Source organism: Mauremys mutica, chromosome 4, assembly GCF_020497125.1.
Source record: "Mauremys mutica isolate MM-2020 ecotype Southern chromosome 4, ASM2049712v1, whole genome shotgun sequence".
Classification (NCBI taxonomy): domain Eukaryota; kingdom Metazoa; phylum Chordata; order Testudines; family Geoemydidae; genus Mauremys; species Mauremys mutica.
Window position 1 is genome coordinate 105,444,132 of NC_059075.1, and position 15,830 is coordinate 105,459,961.

Sequence of the window (15,830 nt, forward strand, 5' to 3'; positions counted from 1 at the left end):
TTTCTCTGAAGCCCTATAACCATTCACAGCCATACCACTTTGGGCTGTGCTTCTCATCAGGTCTCCAGAGCAGGACTAGGCCATGTCAGCAGCTGCATGAGGGTCTTAAAGGAACCCCTTATTTGAGGAAATGGTGTTGGTAAGCATAAAAGCCATGATGGGAGGTTCCTCCACTGACAGTACAGGATTTAGGAGAAGAGCATGAGTTTTGCATAGAACAAGGTAAACTTGACGCTAGAGAGACTGGCAGACTACCAGAGTCAGGAACAGTTGAGAGCTACGCTTAAAGAGACTGCAGATGCTGCCCATATGGGAAGAAATTAAAATAGCAGTACAGCTTCTCTTAATTTGTGAGACTAACGGCAACAACCAAAGAGGCAAACCACGTGAAGTGAAATTATGAAGTGGGATTCAATGGCATCACTATCGAACGTGGGAAGAGGTGGTTAGGAAATACGTTAGCAACCGCACGTGTGAGCATGTTTTTAACACCCAGTTTAGACGGAGACAGCATTTAAAAACATTGTCTGGTTGGGGGGCCAACGGTTGGGCATAACCAGTAAACACACACTTTTAAAGGTGTTAAGTCTGGCGACATTAGGTGCTAGCAACACACCTTTTAAACAGCACTTAATACACGCTAGCTAACATGTCTTAAAATATATTTTTCCTAGTCTAGACAAGGCCAACGTAGATCCTGACCTCACACAGCTTAATGAAAGGGGAAGGCATGAGAAAGTGGACTTTTCTCTCCAGAATGCTAATTAATCACTGACATTAAATAGCTAATAACAAAAACAGGCACATTCCCCTTCCCATCTCAAGTACTCAGGTTTCAGGCTACTGTGATATCCTAATTTCACTAATTCTTCAATTATCATAGAGCTTTCCAAGGGCAGGCAAGGCCTGCGTTTCTATCCTCCTTATATAGAGATACATATCTCCAAAGGTCAACCTAAAAATCCTTCCAAGTTTCCTTATTCCTCATAAAGAAACCTCCCACCCCCTTATGCAAGGGACCTTTAACATGGTCCGGGATAATGGTTGTAAATATTCCGTGCCTCAGTTTCCCCAGTTGTAAAATGGGGCTAATTCACTCCACTTAGCTCCCAGGTAATGTTCAAAAACCCACACCCCTGCGCTGCACGGCCCCTCAGTGTGTGCCACGGATGTCTCCCGGGCTGCTGGCCTCTGCATGGAGCGAAGGCCCCTTTGCAAACAGCCCGCTTTCCATGCAAGGCGGTAGAGCTCCCGGAGCAAACAGCGCGGGGGTTCAGTTAGCCCCACGCCTCGGCTGGGCTCTGCACCCTGCTAGCGCCGCGCGGTTACACCTGCCCCGCACCCCGAGGCGCCCAGGCGGCGGCTCCGGCCCAGACGTGCAGCCGGGCACGTCGCATTGGGGCTCTGGTGGGCAAGTCAGCTGGCCGGGCTCGCTCCGCCCCGCTGGCCGCACGTCAGCCGCGGAGCCCTATTTATACCCCCCCCCACCCCCCAGCAGCGGTACTGCAGTGGCGGCGGGGAGCGGGCTGGAGGATTAGCACCGCGCAGTCTTTGCTGGCTAGATCGCCCAGGTAAGCCGCGGGCAGCCGGCTGCCGATGGGGGAGTAAAGCGCTGCAGCCCCCGCTTGGAGCAAGGGCAGCCCCCCCCCTTCGTGCAGAGACGCGGGGGCCGCTAGGGTGGTTTTTTGGGGGGGGGTAGTTGCATAATCCGCCGAGTCATTTTTATTTTTTGTTTTGAAGGGGGGTGAGTTATATACACCACTGGCTCATCGGTTTGTTTTGAGGGAGGGGTAGGTGGGGCTCTGTGCTGCGAGTCCTGGGTCACAGGCGTGGTGCGGCTTATATAAGCCCCTGGGTCACTGATTGTTTTGTGCGGGAGGGTCGGCTGGGTTATAATTCTTCTGTGCTCCCTGGGTCACTGCCATTTGGGTGTGGGGTATCGAGAAGGGCTACGTAGCCGCTAGTAAGGGAATTGTTTTTAGGGATAGATGAGTTATGGGTATATGATCCCTGGACCACTGTAACTTTGGGGGGTGCATGGGTTAGTTATACAACATCTGTGCACTGGGAGGGTTAGAGCAGCCCTAGGTAACAGTATTTTGGGGGACGTTGTGGTGCTTTTGGCTGCAGTCTCTGGGTCACTGTGATTTCCAAGGTGGATTGGAGCAATGGGCACCGTGGCTATGTGCCCTGTGTTCTGAGTTCTTCCCCAAGCTGCAACATCCGCTTAAATCATCGATTGAGTCATTGCTGTGGAGCTGTTACATGCAATTATCTTTTTACCGTTGCTGACCTTCGAGCCCAGTCAGGATGCTTCCTTGCTGCGTGATGGGCATGCCCTTGGGGATAATAATGGTGCCACACTCAGACTGCAGGCTCCTGCTTAGCTGATCCCCTTTACGGGCTTGTTTAGGGTCTCTGAGCTGCAAAGACCTGATCCTGTCTGAGGGGGGAATCCTGTGGTTGCTGGTGGCTTGGTCGCTTAACGTGGAGGGTTGCAAAACATTCAGTGAGCCTCGTTGCTCCTCTCCAGATTACTGCACCCAGACACCCGAGCGCTTTCCCTTGGGCAACCAAGCATGATGAATTCGGGGGGGGGGGGGGTGAAGGTGGGGCTAGCTTCTGCCTGTGGCTGGTGAGGAGAAGTGAAATCTGTGCCCAGCATGGGAGTTAGCTTGGCTGGCCCTTGCCGTTCTTCCTGGCATAGGAGGCGGCTCGGCAGATTAGGTATGCGAATGAAAGGAGGGTTACTCTTGCATGGGGCAGCCGACCTTGACCCCTAGTCAAGCAGTCAGAACTCCACTGCCCCTTCAACACACTCTGAGGACTAATCCTCCTCCTAGCCACCACCCCTTCCTCTAGTCACCACCTGCTTTGGCTGGAGCAGGACTGAGCACACAGGGGAGCTGAAACAGCACTGGGCTGCTTGAGGTGGTGCTCGGGCTGATCTTACCTAGATGAAACCAGGGAGCCCCCACCATGATCAAGCAAAGCTTGCTGCAGCCAGTAACACTGCAAGGGCTTGTAGGGAGCAGCCAGGGGGTGGGTGGGTGGATGGTGGTGTGCCTACTCCTAAAACGTCAGAGACCTGGCCAACCTCTGAGCCTGTGGTGGGTGAAATTCGGGGACTCCCACCATCCCCAAGTCTGCCTCTGCTCATAGGGCCCTTTGCCATGCTCCGCTTCAACAGCCTTGGCTGGCCATTCTAGTTACTGCCCCGTGGCGGCGGTGTGGAGCCCAGCCGCAGCCATTTGCACTTGGGTCTGGCAAGGCATTAAGCTCTGCAACCTGACAGCCTGTTCTATGTTGGATTCCAGCGACAATACAACATCCCACTGTGTTACTCTGATGCTGTGAGGAAGAAATACAGCTACGCAAACATGACACAGTGCAGGGGGGGAAACCTAATTAATATTTGTGGTGACATTTGTTTAAACAAACATGCCCAATGTTTCTACCATTGTGAAAAACCAAACAACCCCCCAACCAGTGTGTTTTGGGTCAGTATCTGCTGTCTTGGATAGCTATTTCATTTGATCCGTGAGGAATGGAGCCAGTGCTGTTAGTGAAGTCTGAGTCATGGGAGACCTCGGTTAGTTCTCTAGAGGTCACTTTATAAATTACCACTGCTTTCTTATTACATGGCATCACTTTCTGTAATTTTTTAAAACCTTGTGGTGATAGTGCATATTTAGGTGCTAAAAGCAGAGCTAACTTATAATTAATTTGCCTCGTGCTTAAGGAGACCCTTTGAAAAGCTTGTGTCTGTAAAGGGCTTCCAGCAAAATGCATCTTGCAAAGCGCAAGTCCTAAAACACAACCTGGGCACAGAGCCACATATTAAATAGATACAATCAAGTATTGATTTCACCTGACAATGGATCTATGCACTAGCTTTCATGCTGTGCACAGATGCTTGATTCTTCATGACTATCCCTAACTCCTTGGGTGGAATAATATCCCTCAAACGTATATTTCACGGTTGATGAAATACTTCTGTTGGCTCTTGATCCAAACATGATGTATCACTTTCTGTCTAAATTTTATCTTACTAAGGACTTGGCCCATGTGGAGATGCTTTAGAGCAGCAGTTCCCAATCTTTACTGGTTCATGAACCACCCTTTTAAAAACTTGTTGTGATGTGAAGGGATGGAACATAGAATGGGGTGGGAGCCCCTGCTTTAAAGGACAAATCTGGCCTGTGGAGAAAACGTGGGTATCTCATGTTACACAGTGCTCTGGGAAGCAGAGATGTTCCATGTCAAAGCCCATGACTGTGATCTCTTCGCCCACTGAGCCATACAGCTAGGGGCAAGACATAGGAAAACTTGGCATTATTAACTGGTATTGTACTGCATAGCGGCCCTGAGGGGCCTTTCATGCTAGACTCTGTACCACATGAACTAAAGACAGCCTGGCAGAGCTTACGCTTATCATTTATCCAATGCTATAACTGTAACCTACTTTAGACAGCAGGGTCACACTGTCTCCTCTGCTTATGAGATGCAATGTGATAGGAAGATGAAGTGACTCATAGTCTCTTAGTCCTCATATGTCATACTCTAAAACACCTAAGTGATGGCGTCTGCTGTTTGTTAAACAAAAATCCCATTATCTTTCCCTGTTCCTAGATTTCACTGGGCAAAACCTGTCCCACAGGCATAACACAGCAAGTCCTGTTTTCCCTCCCAGTACATCTTGGCAGCTATTTTTACTCACTCCCCTGGCTGCACTGAACTTGGCTAAGGGGGCAAATGGCAACAGTGGCGCTCCTGGAACTTAGAGCCTAAAGACGAAGGCTGTTGGGCCACAGGGTGCCATTTCTGAGTCTGCGGCTGGGTGGTTCCTCACTCCCACCACGACTGCACCCTGCCTCTATTAGAAGAGCAGCAGGAGTCTACCACACTGTTGGTGGAGCTGGAGTCAGTCCTTGTATCAACACCAGCAAGATTGGATGGGGTCTGAATTTGGGGGAAAAACACTAAGGTGACTCCAGGCTGGAATTTGAAGACCAGTACTCCCCACTGGGGTGCCTTCCTCCACAGAGACCAGTTATACTGATGCCAAGTGGAAGGGGAGAATTTCCAGTGCCTATCTGTACATACTGAGAACAATGAAGTGCCTTTCACTTCCCAGGGTGGTCAGGATTGTCCTGCCTGTTTTTTCCTCCCCTTGATGGGAGAGAGAAGCAGTTTATTTTGAAGTGTATGTAAGTGCCTCTGAAAGGGGCCAGAATCATAGACCCTAACTACTGAATCCCTTCATCCACAGAACAAACAAAACCGTAGCAGTGCAAATTTGCACCTCTCAATGCTGACCCTGAGGGACATGCTGGAGCAGGGGGTTCATTGTCCTGGCCCATTCTGTGTCCTGTCTTTGAGGGATGATAGTGGCTTTGTATGGCTCCTCTGAAGAAGCAACACATGTCTCTCAGATATCCATGAATAAACATGGGGGAGGGGAACACTTTCAAAAGCTTGTAGGTCACTTAAATGCTTTTGAAAAGGTTGCTCTATATGTTACTGCTTATGTCAGTGGAATTTGAAATTGTGTCCTAAGCCTCTCCTAGACTGAGTTCCCACATCCCAGCCAAAGATATCCCCCATAGCCTTAAACTACTAGCAATTTGCTGCATTGGATTTAAAAGTAATGATAAACATTAAGGTTGTTTTCCAGTGGGGATGTCTGACATGCTTAAATAAAGGAACCAGCCCCCTAAGCTGTGGCTCAAATTAAGTAATATTTTAAAGACTTTCCCACCAAACAACTGACCATCTTTGTCAATCAAATGACATGTGTGGACCATATAGTGCCAGGTACCTAACCAGCAGGTATGTGACTGAAGAACTGGATATATTACTAATGGCATATTTAAAACAATGTTCATGAATATTCATGCTGCCCCACCAGACCCTAACTCCTATCTCCCTTGTGATGCAACATGCAGCTGAAATAGTTATGAATGCAGAAGCCATGGGGAAACTCTTCTGCTTGTACAGCCAGAGGTGCAGTGTACTCCTCGTGTATGAATATCCTACCCAGGGGACAAAAATTAACTGGCTCATTAATGAAAATTCCTCAAATGCACCTTAAAACTAATTAACAAGAGAATTTAGGGAGTCTGGTCACCCACTCCCACTTACATGACTGGGAAGTCTGAAGTGAACTTGACGAGGTCTTTCCTGCTCATATCCTAGAACTTAGGGAAAGGCCCTAGTAGGTCATTTTAGGCTATGTCTACACTACAGCAGCTGCACCAATGCAGCTGTGCCACTGTAGCACTTCTGGTGAAGATGCTCTAAGCTGCTGGGAGAGAGCTCTGCTGTCAGCTTAACTTCTGCCTTCACAAGCAGCTGTAGCTATTGCTGCAGGAGAACCTCTCCCACTGACGTAACACTGTCCTGACCGTCGCATAAGTCAGTTTACTTGCCTCACTCAGGTGTGGATTATTCACAGCCCTGAGTGCTGTAAGTTACACCAAAGTAATTTGTAGTGTAGACCTAGCCTGAGTCTAGCTCTAGTACTAGCCTGATCTACCCTATACAATTAGGTCAGCATAACTACGTTGCTTACGGGTGGGGAAAATCCAGAAGTGGCATAGTTAAGAACTCTTCTGTCAACTAGCTACTGCCTCCTGAGGAGGTGGATTACCTGCGCCCTCCCATCTGCGTAGGTAGTGGCTACACAGACATGCTATTGCCACACAGCTGCAGTGGCACAGATGTAGCATTTTAAGTGAAGACCAGCCCCTTGCTGCTGGTGCAGTAAAATACCCATTGCCAGACAGTGCTGTACTCTGAAACCCAGAGACGCGATTTTCTTTAACTAAGAAATTCTTCTCTCCTAATATTGGAACATGTTACTGGAGTGCTACACCAACTGTATAATCACTGCCCATAACACCTTATTGGGGCAAATCCTAATTAGCTTGCGTAGTATAATTAAATCAATGTATAGTTATTCGTGACCCACAGGTTCTCAACGGGAATGTACACTTTGGGCCTCTCTCCTGCAAGCAGCATCACCAACTGCCCTAGTTATGTGGTCACTCCTAACTTCCTTGCTTAGTAACAGGGTCCATGATTATATGCACATTGAGTTCACTTTGGAGCTACAGTAATAACTCAGATGCTTAGAGAAATTACATGACACTGCATTTCTTTTCAGCACTACAAGATGTCTGTTAAGGAACTTCTCATTCAAAACGTCCACAAAGAGGAGCACAGTCATGCCCACAACAAGATCACTGTGGTTGGGGTTGGCGCAGTCGGCATGGCTTGTGCAATCAGCATCCTGATGAAGGTGAGTGTCAGGTTTACCCATCCTCCATCTGGGCTGTGGAGAATAGCTAGAACTATTAATTTATCTGGCTTTTTTTTTTTTCACCTTGTAAATGCCAAATGGAATATAGCTATTCACTTATCTTTGCTATACATGAGCTAACAAATAACATTTACTATTAGAATGTTTCTCCAACAATTGCCAGCTTTCTGACTTTCATGTACAGAACCCCATGTTTCTGATCTAATTGGGACCGGGGCCAGATCAGATAATGGAAAAATCTGATATAGAGAATAGGAAAGTGTGAGGCTGCAGTGCTGTCTAGTGGCCACAAAGATCACCCGCTTCTGGACCTGTGCGTGCTGGTTGTTTGGTTAATACACAGCCAGATAATAGAAGGTCTGATAACCAGTAGAACCCCATTTATCTGCCCAGGGTGGATAATTACAGAATAGAATATATCTGGATCCCAAACCTTTATTTGTACTGCTAGAATGCCTAAAGCTGTTCGGCTTTAAACAAGGAGAAAATTGAGCTGTTGAATTGTTTATTCCACTGTGTACTGGAAGTAATTCCAGCTTAGATATGAGAAGTGCTGGTCTGAATGTAAATATATGTATTGCACAGAGTATGCAGTGTCACTTCTAGAAAGTAATCTCTTCCTGGAACTTTTGGGGGTGGGGGACTGTGGTCTGTTCTAAATCTGAACTGCATTCTCCACACTGAATTACCAAACCATTTATTGATCATACCACAGATTACACCATGCTCACTTTTCATTATTGTAAGGTAGTTGTTGTTTATAAACCGCTAGCTGTTGGAGTATGCTTCATAAACCATTTGTCTTATTCAGGTTAACATGCATGGAAACGTGTACTCCGCAGTCTAGTGACACTGTGTGAGGTGCAATACAGATAAGAAAATTACTGCAAGTTTCAATACTCTCTCCCCCCCCCCCCCCCAAAAAAAAACCCCAAAACTAGCACATTGATAGAAGTTCCAGCTAACTAAAATATTTGGTTTAGAATGAGTTTTCTGATCCTGACCAGCAACAGTTGGCTAACTACACTTAATGTATGCTGTTGCCATCTTTCTAAAATCTGACTTCACAGATTACAGTGAGACATTTTAATTCAGAAATCCAGCACACTGACTTGGTCTTTAATTCTGCTTCTGGCCTCCTGTAGGATTTGGCTGACGAACTTGCCCTTGTTGATGTCATAGAGGACAAGCTGAGAGGAGAGATGCTGGATCTCCAGCATGGCAGTCTCTTCCTTAGAACACCAAAAATTGTCTCTGGCAAAGGTTAGTGATGGGGGTTTATTTTTTAAATACAGTTTCTAAATGGAGACCATCACTTCAGATACACAGTTGCTCATCCAAGTGTTACTTGATGTTTTAAGTCTCAGTATTGAACAGCAGGTTCAATCTGTTTCTGTTCATACAGAACATAAGAATGGCCATACTGGGTCAGACCAGAAGTGCCAGCTGCTTTAGAGGGAATAAGCAGAACAGGGTAACTTCAAGTGATTGTCTCGCCCAGTCCCTGTTTCTGGCAGCTGAAGGCTTAGGCACACCCAGAGACTGGGGCGGTATCGCTAACCATCTTGGCTAATAGCCTCTGGACCTATCCTCCATGAACTTATCTAGTTCTTTTTTTAACTTAATTATATTTTGGCCTTCAACATTCCATGACAACGAGTTCAAGAGGTTGACTCTGCACTGTGTGAAGTACTTCTTTATGGATGTTAACTTCCTGCTTATTTAGGAAACAGGGCACAAACTCCAGGTTGGTGAAATCTAAGTATAGAACTCACAACCAATCAAGTGTAAACTCCTCCAGCACCAGAACAGTCTAAACATGGAGTCTCTGTTGAAGATCAGCCTTTCACACTAATAAGCCTCTCCTGTCTGGTGACTTGCAGAGGCTCACAATACAACCACTCAAATATTACCTTACAATATGGACTACAGATGTTAATGCATGCAGCAACTCCCAACCATTTAATAAAGGCTAAACAAACACATTCTTGTAATTCTAATATCTATTGTAACCACACTGGTGAGCCTGATTGATTGACTGATTCCAGCTATGCATTTGTCAGTATTCTGTTGACATGGGGACCTTGACACAAGTTAGCACCTCGTCTCCCAGCATCTCACACACCAGTCATGATTTTATAAACCTCTATCCTATTCCCCTGCCCTTACTTGTCTCTCTTAGGCAAGTTATTCCATATTGCTGATCAATTTGTTGCTTCACTGTAGCTTTTCTGTGGGGGGAGAGAAATGGTTCATGGCTGCCAAATTTGAATTTGTAACTTCTCATTAAAGCTTGTGGAGGTGAACACTCCGTGTTCTGGAATTGGCCACTGGGGCTAGAACTTTGTTTAAAAAAAAAAAAAAAATTCTTAAGTGTTTCAGCTTACCTGTATGATCCTCCTAGATCACTTTTCTCTGCAGCTGGGTAATCACCACCATGACTTGTGTTCCTGTCTACCACTCCTATTGGCTATAAACAGCTCAGATCATGCCAGTTTAAATTTCACAGTAGCTAGTGACTATGGCAAGTGTAGTGCATAGTTTACTTATTTCTCAGCCAAGGAGTAATTCCTTCATCCATAGGCAGGTCCCTATCAGAACAGAGGCACTTAATTTTTTTTTTTTTTTTTAAGATGTCACCTCTTACTGACACTAGCCAGAGACACATGCAAGACCACTACCTAGACCTCAGCTATTGTCCAGATAGGCTTCTCTCTCTAGGGCAGCAGTGCACCCAGTATTTCCTTTAAAGAAAACACACATTCCATGGGATGTAACATTTGAGTCTTTCCAACAGGGCTTTCTTCTCCCTCCTTCCATTGTTGGAGTCTCCTGTTATAGCTGACAAGAGTCCCTGTTTCAGTGGCTTACATTCACCCAAGAGCAATCAATTAAGGGATCTGCAGCTTTAGCCATGTGGCAGGCAGATGTGGCCATATGTTTTTTGCCACAACCTGCTTTCTTCACTTGTGCTTCTTTAGCTTTTTCTGTATTGCTATTCTCAATGGCTTTTAGCCACAGACCAACAGGTCTGTCACTATCCTGATCTATCCCCAGCAGCTTCCCATGTGTTAGGGTTGACTTGAACAGCTTTTAGAGAAGCTTTGGGAGTGTTTTAATATTTTTGTTGGCCTCCCAGTGTACATGCTCCCATTTTCAACTGTCTATAAAACATGTCTGTGAAGAGTTGTGTATCATCCATATGTATGAGATCTGCCAAGTGAAGTTGTACATGTATTATCAGGGATTCAATGCTAGTCATGCAGCACTGGTCCAGGACCTTGTTTGGTATCTCATCCGCCCACTTGATGTTACATGGGAGAGACAGACAGCACATGTGAAAATGCTCTAGTTGCTTAGTGTCTGCCACAGTATGTCCACGTTTCATAGCTGTAAAGAGTACTCAACACACTCCAATAAAGAGTTAGTCAGAAGTGGTTAGGACACTAGCCTGAGGCTCAGGAGACCTGGGTTCAATTCTCTGCTCTGCCCCGCCCCAGACATCCTGTGAGACCCTGGACAAGGCACTTAGTCTCTCTCTGCCATCTGTAGCATGGTATAATGGTGCTTCCCTATCTCACAGGAGTGTTGTGTTGACACATACTCATTTATGCCCCCCATTTCTATAGTATCAGAGAAATTTGTGTAGCAACACACTGAAGCTGATGTAATTTTCTCTGCATAGCAGAAGATAACTGATTATCAGGAGAGCACTATATTCCACTAACTATGGCCTCTCAGCACCTTCAGACTTGTGAACTCTAACTTGAGGATGGTAGGAACTCTAGGCTTGTTCTGAGCTATCTGTGGAAAGAATTAATGTTTGACACTTTCTTTGTAGACTACAGTGTGACTGCACACTCCAAGCTGGTTATCATCACAGCTGGTGCACGCCAGCAAGAAGGAGAGAGTCGTCTTAACTTGGTCCAGCGCAACGTGAACATCTTCAAATTCATCATTCCCAATGTTGTCAAGTACAGCCCTGACTGTACGCTGCTTGTCGTATCAAATCCAGGTCAGACTTGTTAGGACTGCTTAATAAAACCCTCTCGGTTCCCTGGCTCTTATGGAATAGGGAAGCATGTTTCAGAGAGGGGAAAACTAGTTGCTTATTAGCAAAACCACCTTTTTAGCTGCATGACAGAGGCTTAAATTACACTAATTGATCTATAAGAAATGTCAGCCTCCATTACACACAGTCCTGCTTCAAGAGCTTTACAGAAGCAGTTACAGGCAAGTTTAAACTGGAGGGTGAGGCTTAATTCTCAAATACGCAATGTGAAGATTTTCTTTTTGGGGCAGGGGAAGGTCACTGCATCATCCTCTTCCTAAGTTCTGGGCCAAACTAGGAACTTGAGGCAAGTGGTCTCAAATTCCCAGCCCAGTAAACTATCAGATATATATAGGGACAGTATATATCAGTTCTCTGCTCTAGTCAGCATATTTAGTTTAAAAAAACCCTCCACTTGCAGATAGAACCCTCACAAGAATCAGTTGGAATGAACTGTTTGTCAAACAAGGCATTAGAATTTTTCATTAGTCTTTCATCAAGTCCTTTTACTAACCTGGCTATTGTATTAATAGTTGATATTTTGACCTACGTGGCCTGGAAGATCAGTGGCTTTCCTAAACACCGTGTTATTGGTAGTGGCTGCAATCTGGATTCTGCTCGTTTCCGCTACCTCATGGGAGAAAAACTGGGCATCCATTCTCTAAGCTGCCATGGGTGGATAATTGGAGAGCATGGAGATTCTAGTGGTACGTATGAAGCCCTACTTATCTTTAGCCTTATTCTGTTAGTGGCTTTTTTTAAAAACCACAAATTATGTAGTAGGGGCTCAAGACAAACTCTACCAAGTTCCCAGGAAACACCAATATTCAATCTTTTTTGCAAAGAATTGCTCATTAGGATTTTCACAAGGCAATTTAAGGAAACAAGCATTGCCTTCCTTAACTTAGTTGTGGTATGCAGTAACAGTAGACGATCTATATTTGACTTGGCCTGTTCTGTTAGAAAAGGTCATTACTGTAACCCAAGAAGGGCCAAAACCTGCAGACTAAATTCTCCCAGAACTCTCCAGCAGGAAGCTGAAGGAGTGGGAGGGTGAAGCTCTTCCTGGCAAGGGACTATTGAAAAATACTGCTGTTGTCAGCTATCAGAGGTGTAGCCGTGTTAGTCTGGATCTGTAAAAGCAGCAAAGAGTCCTGTGGCACCTTATAGACCAGGGGTAGGCAACCTATGGCACGGGTGCCGAAGGCGGCACGCAAGCTGATTTTCAGTGGCACTCACACTGCCCAGGTCCTAGCCACCAGTCCGGGAGGCTCTGCATTTTAATTTTAAATGAAGCTTCTTAGACATTTTTAAAGCCTTATTTACTTTACTTACAATAGTTTAGGTATATATTATAGACTTATAGAAAGACCTAAAAACATTAATTTTTACTGGCACACGAAACTTTAAATTCAGGTGAATAAATGAAGACTCGGCACACCACTTCTGAAAGGTTGCCGACCCGTTATAGACTAACAGATGTATTGGAGCATGAGCTTTCGTGGGTGAATGCATGCATCCGACGAAGTGAGTATTCACCCACGAAAGCTCATGCTCCAATACGTCTGTTAGTCTATAAGGTGCCACAGGACTCTTTGCTGCTGTTGTCAGACCGGCCCTAGACTTGATTTTAATTCCAGTCATTGAGTCTTTACACATTTTTGGCCTCTCTCTCAAAACCTATGTTAAGGAACTTCAGTGGAGGTCTAGGCCAGGAGTACCCAGGAGTTTTTTTTGTTTTGTTTTTTGTTCAACGTACCTTCAAGTGATTGTTGAAACAGCGTTGTCTGGGAAGGGGAGACTTCAAAATTCCTTTCCCTTCTCACCTCCCCAACCCCTCATGAAACTATCTAAATAGTCCCTTATTGTCAAGTCATTCCTTGACCAATAAAAAACCTAAACTGACCACCTTTAACCTTGAGATGCCAAAGGTAAAGAAACGGGCTCAGACACTCAAACAAGACTAGGTTCACAAGACTTATTTTAATCCTGTAAGATATACAAACCTTAATTTTCATTATTAAAAAAATGAAATTCATACATCCAAGCCACAATGACACTTGTATGGCAACAGATTAACTCTATCAAGTGTTATGCTAATTGTCAGTTTATATTGGGTGGAGTGAAATTAGGATTTGTCTAGTGGATTGATAAATGCTCTATACTGTGAAGTAACTTGTTAATTTTGTGTATTTATCTTAGTACCTGTCTGGAGTGGAGTTAATGTTGCTGGTGTCTCCCTGAAGGCTCTGCACCCTGACATAGGAACTGATGCAGACAAAGAGCATTGGAAAGAGGTCCATAAACAGGTGGTGGACAGGTAAAGAGCAACTTTACACTAGAACAAGTTGCTTTACTCTTTATGCACTATAGTTCTGTGCCATTTATGTCAAATGGAGCAAATATATATTGTCTCTAACCAGCTGTACTCAGTTATGGTATTATAAATATCTGCTGCAGTATCAGCATAACAGTAACAGATGTGAAGATACGGAAATGGTACAACTTAAAATAGGGATGCCTTGGTAGTTAACATTCAGCAGTCTAATGGAGAAAACAAGTTGTTAATTTCTGGTGAGCTGCAATTTTGTATGCCCAAGAACTCTTACATAGATGAATAATAATGAACCTCTAACTTTTTTCAGTGCAGAGAACCCAGTGCTTTAAATCTGGTTAACAGGTACCTCGGTGCTTGACTGAAACAGAATGGGTGGAATTTTCAGAAGTGCTTAATCTTGTAGAAGGGCACAAGTCCTGCTGAAAGTCAGTGGGACCAGTGCTGCCCAGTTGGGTGATTTTTGGAAATCTCATCCATTATCTTAAGATGTCATAATCCAAGTTATAACAAACTTCAGTTTAACCATTTTGTGTTTAGAAAATGTCAAGCAAGTTCTTTACCTTTGCAGTGCCTATGAGGTGATCAAGTTGAAGGGATACACATCATGGGCTATTGGTCTCTCTGTGGCAGATCTAGCTGAAACTATTATGAAGAATCTAAAGAGGGTGCACCCAATTTCTACTATGGTTAAGGTAAGCAGCAGCTTGTTAACACAAGAATGGTGGAAGTTTCTCTGCTTTAAGAGGTAAAATAATTTAAAGCTGTATATATTAATATCCAGAGCTGCCTAATTTCCTGTGAAATTTGGTTAACAGCTTAGACCACTGGCTTAAAGGAAATAGTAACATGATGGGCTAATTGAACATAAAGTGAACCAAGGTTGTAAGACACCCATGTAATCTAGTAATATCCTTCTATTTCCTTTTCAGGGCATGTATGGAATACATGATGATGTCTTCCTAAGTGTTCCTTGTGTGTTGGGATATAATGGCATTACAGATGTAGTAAAGATGACTCTGAAGAGTGAGGAGGAAGAAAAGCTACGGAAGAGTGCAGATACACTTTGGGGAATCCAGAAGGAACTGCAGTTTTAATTCTTCTGTCCTAGCATTTCACTATACAACAGTATAGGGGATTTGTCTGTTGCACTTTTCAAGTAGGTCAAGTCCTTTGATGTAGGTACTGACTAGAAACATGTAAAGCTAAAATCTATGAACAACTCAGTTTCCTGAAATTAGAGTATGAAACTGTTCTGTGGCTTTCTTTCCCTATTCACCAGCACCAGTATTTGTAGCCAGAGGTGGATCACAACCTAGTCATTTACAGTTAAGTGGTGTAAAGTAGATCTAGCACTCCTTGTAAAACACCACCTAGCAAAATCCTTTGCCTTTTTCTCTTCTTAATGTCAGTTCAGAAGAATATAACTGGTTTCACAACTGTGTAATAAATGTAAAGACCAACGTATTTCTTGTATTACAAAAGATGGGGACAAACCAACTCTGACCAACTTTCTCTGACTGATAGATTAAAGATATCAACTTGTTGCAGGTCCAAATGTATTTTCCTAATTGCTTTGGAATCTCTGTGCATACCTTTTCTGAAGAACTTAATTTTTGTGTACTATACTGGAATAGCTGTAAATCTGGTTCCTAGAAATGTAAAAACCCAGGACTTCGTATACAACAAATAAAGGCCACTGCAAGCATTCAACTGTACCAGCCCTAACACCAAATAAACCATTAACTGCTACTTCTGTTTCCTTGTCTAATTTTACTTTAGCGCTCAAACATAATCACAAAGTTGCCCTGTTCAGAGTTGTCCCTTTGAAGCACAGCACTAGCCCCTTTCAGAGGGAGGATACTGGGCTATATTGAAGTCAGCCTGATGCAGAGATGAGTATACCTCCACAAAAGCTTGATATTTAAATCCAGCTTCTCAGTATGAACACATCCTCTCTACCCTTTCTATAGCCCCATTATCTCAAACCTTAGCTATTTAACTGAATATTAAAGTGGGGTTTTTTATTAACTTATTAGTGATTACATAAAAATCCCAGTAAATAGATGAGCAGAGACTACAGGGGCTCAGTACTCTTGAATAGCATGTCTTCTGTATTT

The 15,830-nt window shown here is 44.3% G+C and overlaps 1 protein-coding gene across 1 annotated transcript; it reads left to right on the plus strand.

The window, feature by feature from the left end:
* Positions 1-1,431: 1,431 nt before the first annotated feature.
* On the plus strand, positions 1,432-15,462 carry LOC123369960 (L-lactate dehydrogenase A chain). Its single transcript, XM_045016078.1, has 8 exons — positions 1,432-1,571; positions 7,169-7,303; positions 8,470-8,587; positions 11,166-11,339; positions 11,909-12,082; positions 13,578-13,695; positions 14,282-14,405; positions 14,643-15,462. Exons 2-8 carry the CDS (start codon positions 7,178-7,180, stop codon positions 14,805-14,807), a joined length of 999 nt encoding a protein of 332 aa, XP_044872013.1. The 5' UTR covers positions 1,432-1,571; positions 7,169-7,177; the 3' UTR covers positions 14,808-15,462.
* The last annotated feature ends 368 nt before the right edge of the window (positions 15,463-15,830 follow it).

What these genes read in the sequence shown, in the direction of transcription:
- LOC123369960 (XM_045016078.1), top strand. Translation starts at nt 7,178, where the DNA reads ATGTCTGTTAAGGAACTTCTCATTCAAAACGTCCACAAAGAGGAGCAC. An exon ending in AAAAATTGTCTCTGGCAAAG is followed by an intron (nt 8,588 to 11,165) that starts GTTAGTGATGGG and finishes CTTTCTTTGTAG; the next exon opens with ACTACAGTGTGACTGCACAC. An exon ending in GCTTGTCGTATCAAATCCAG is followed by an intron (nt 11,340 to 11,908) that starts GTCAGACTTGTT and finishes TTGTATTAATAG; the next exon opens with TTGATATTTTGACCTACGTG.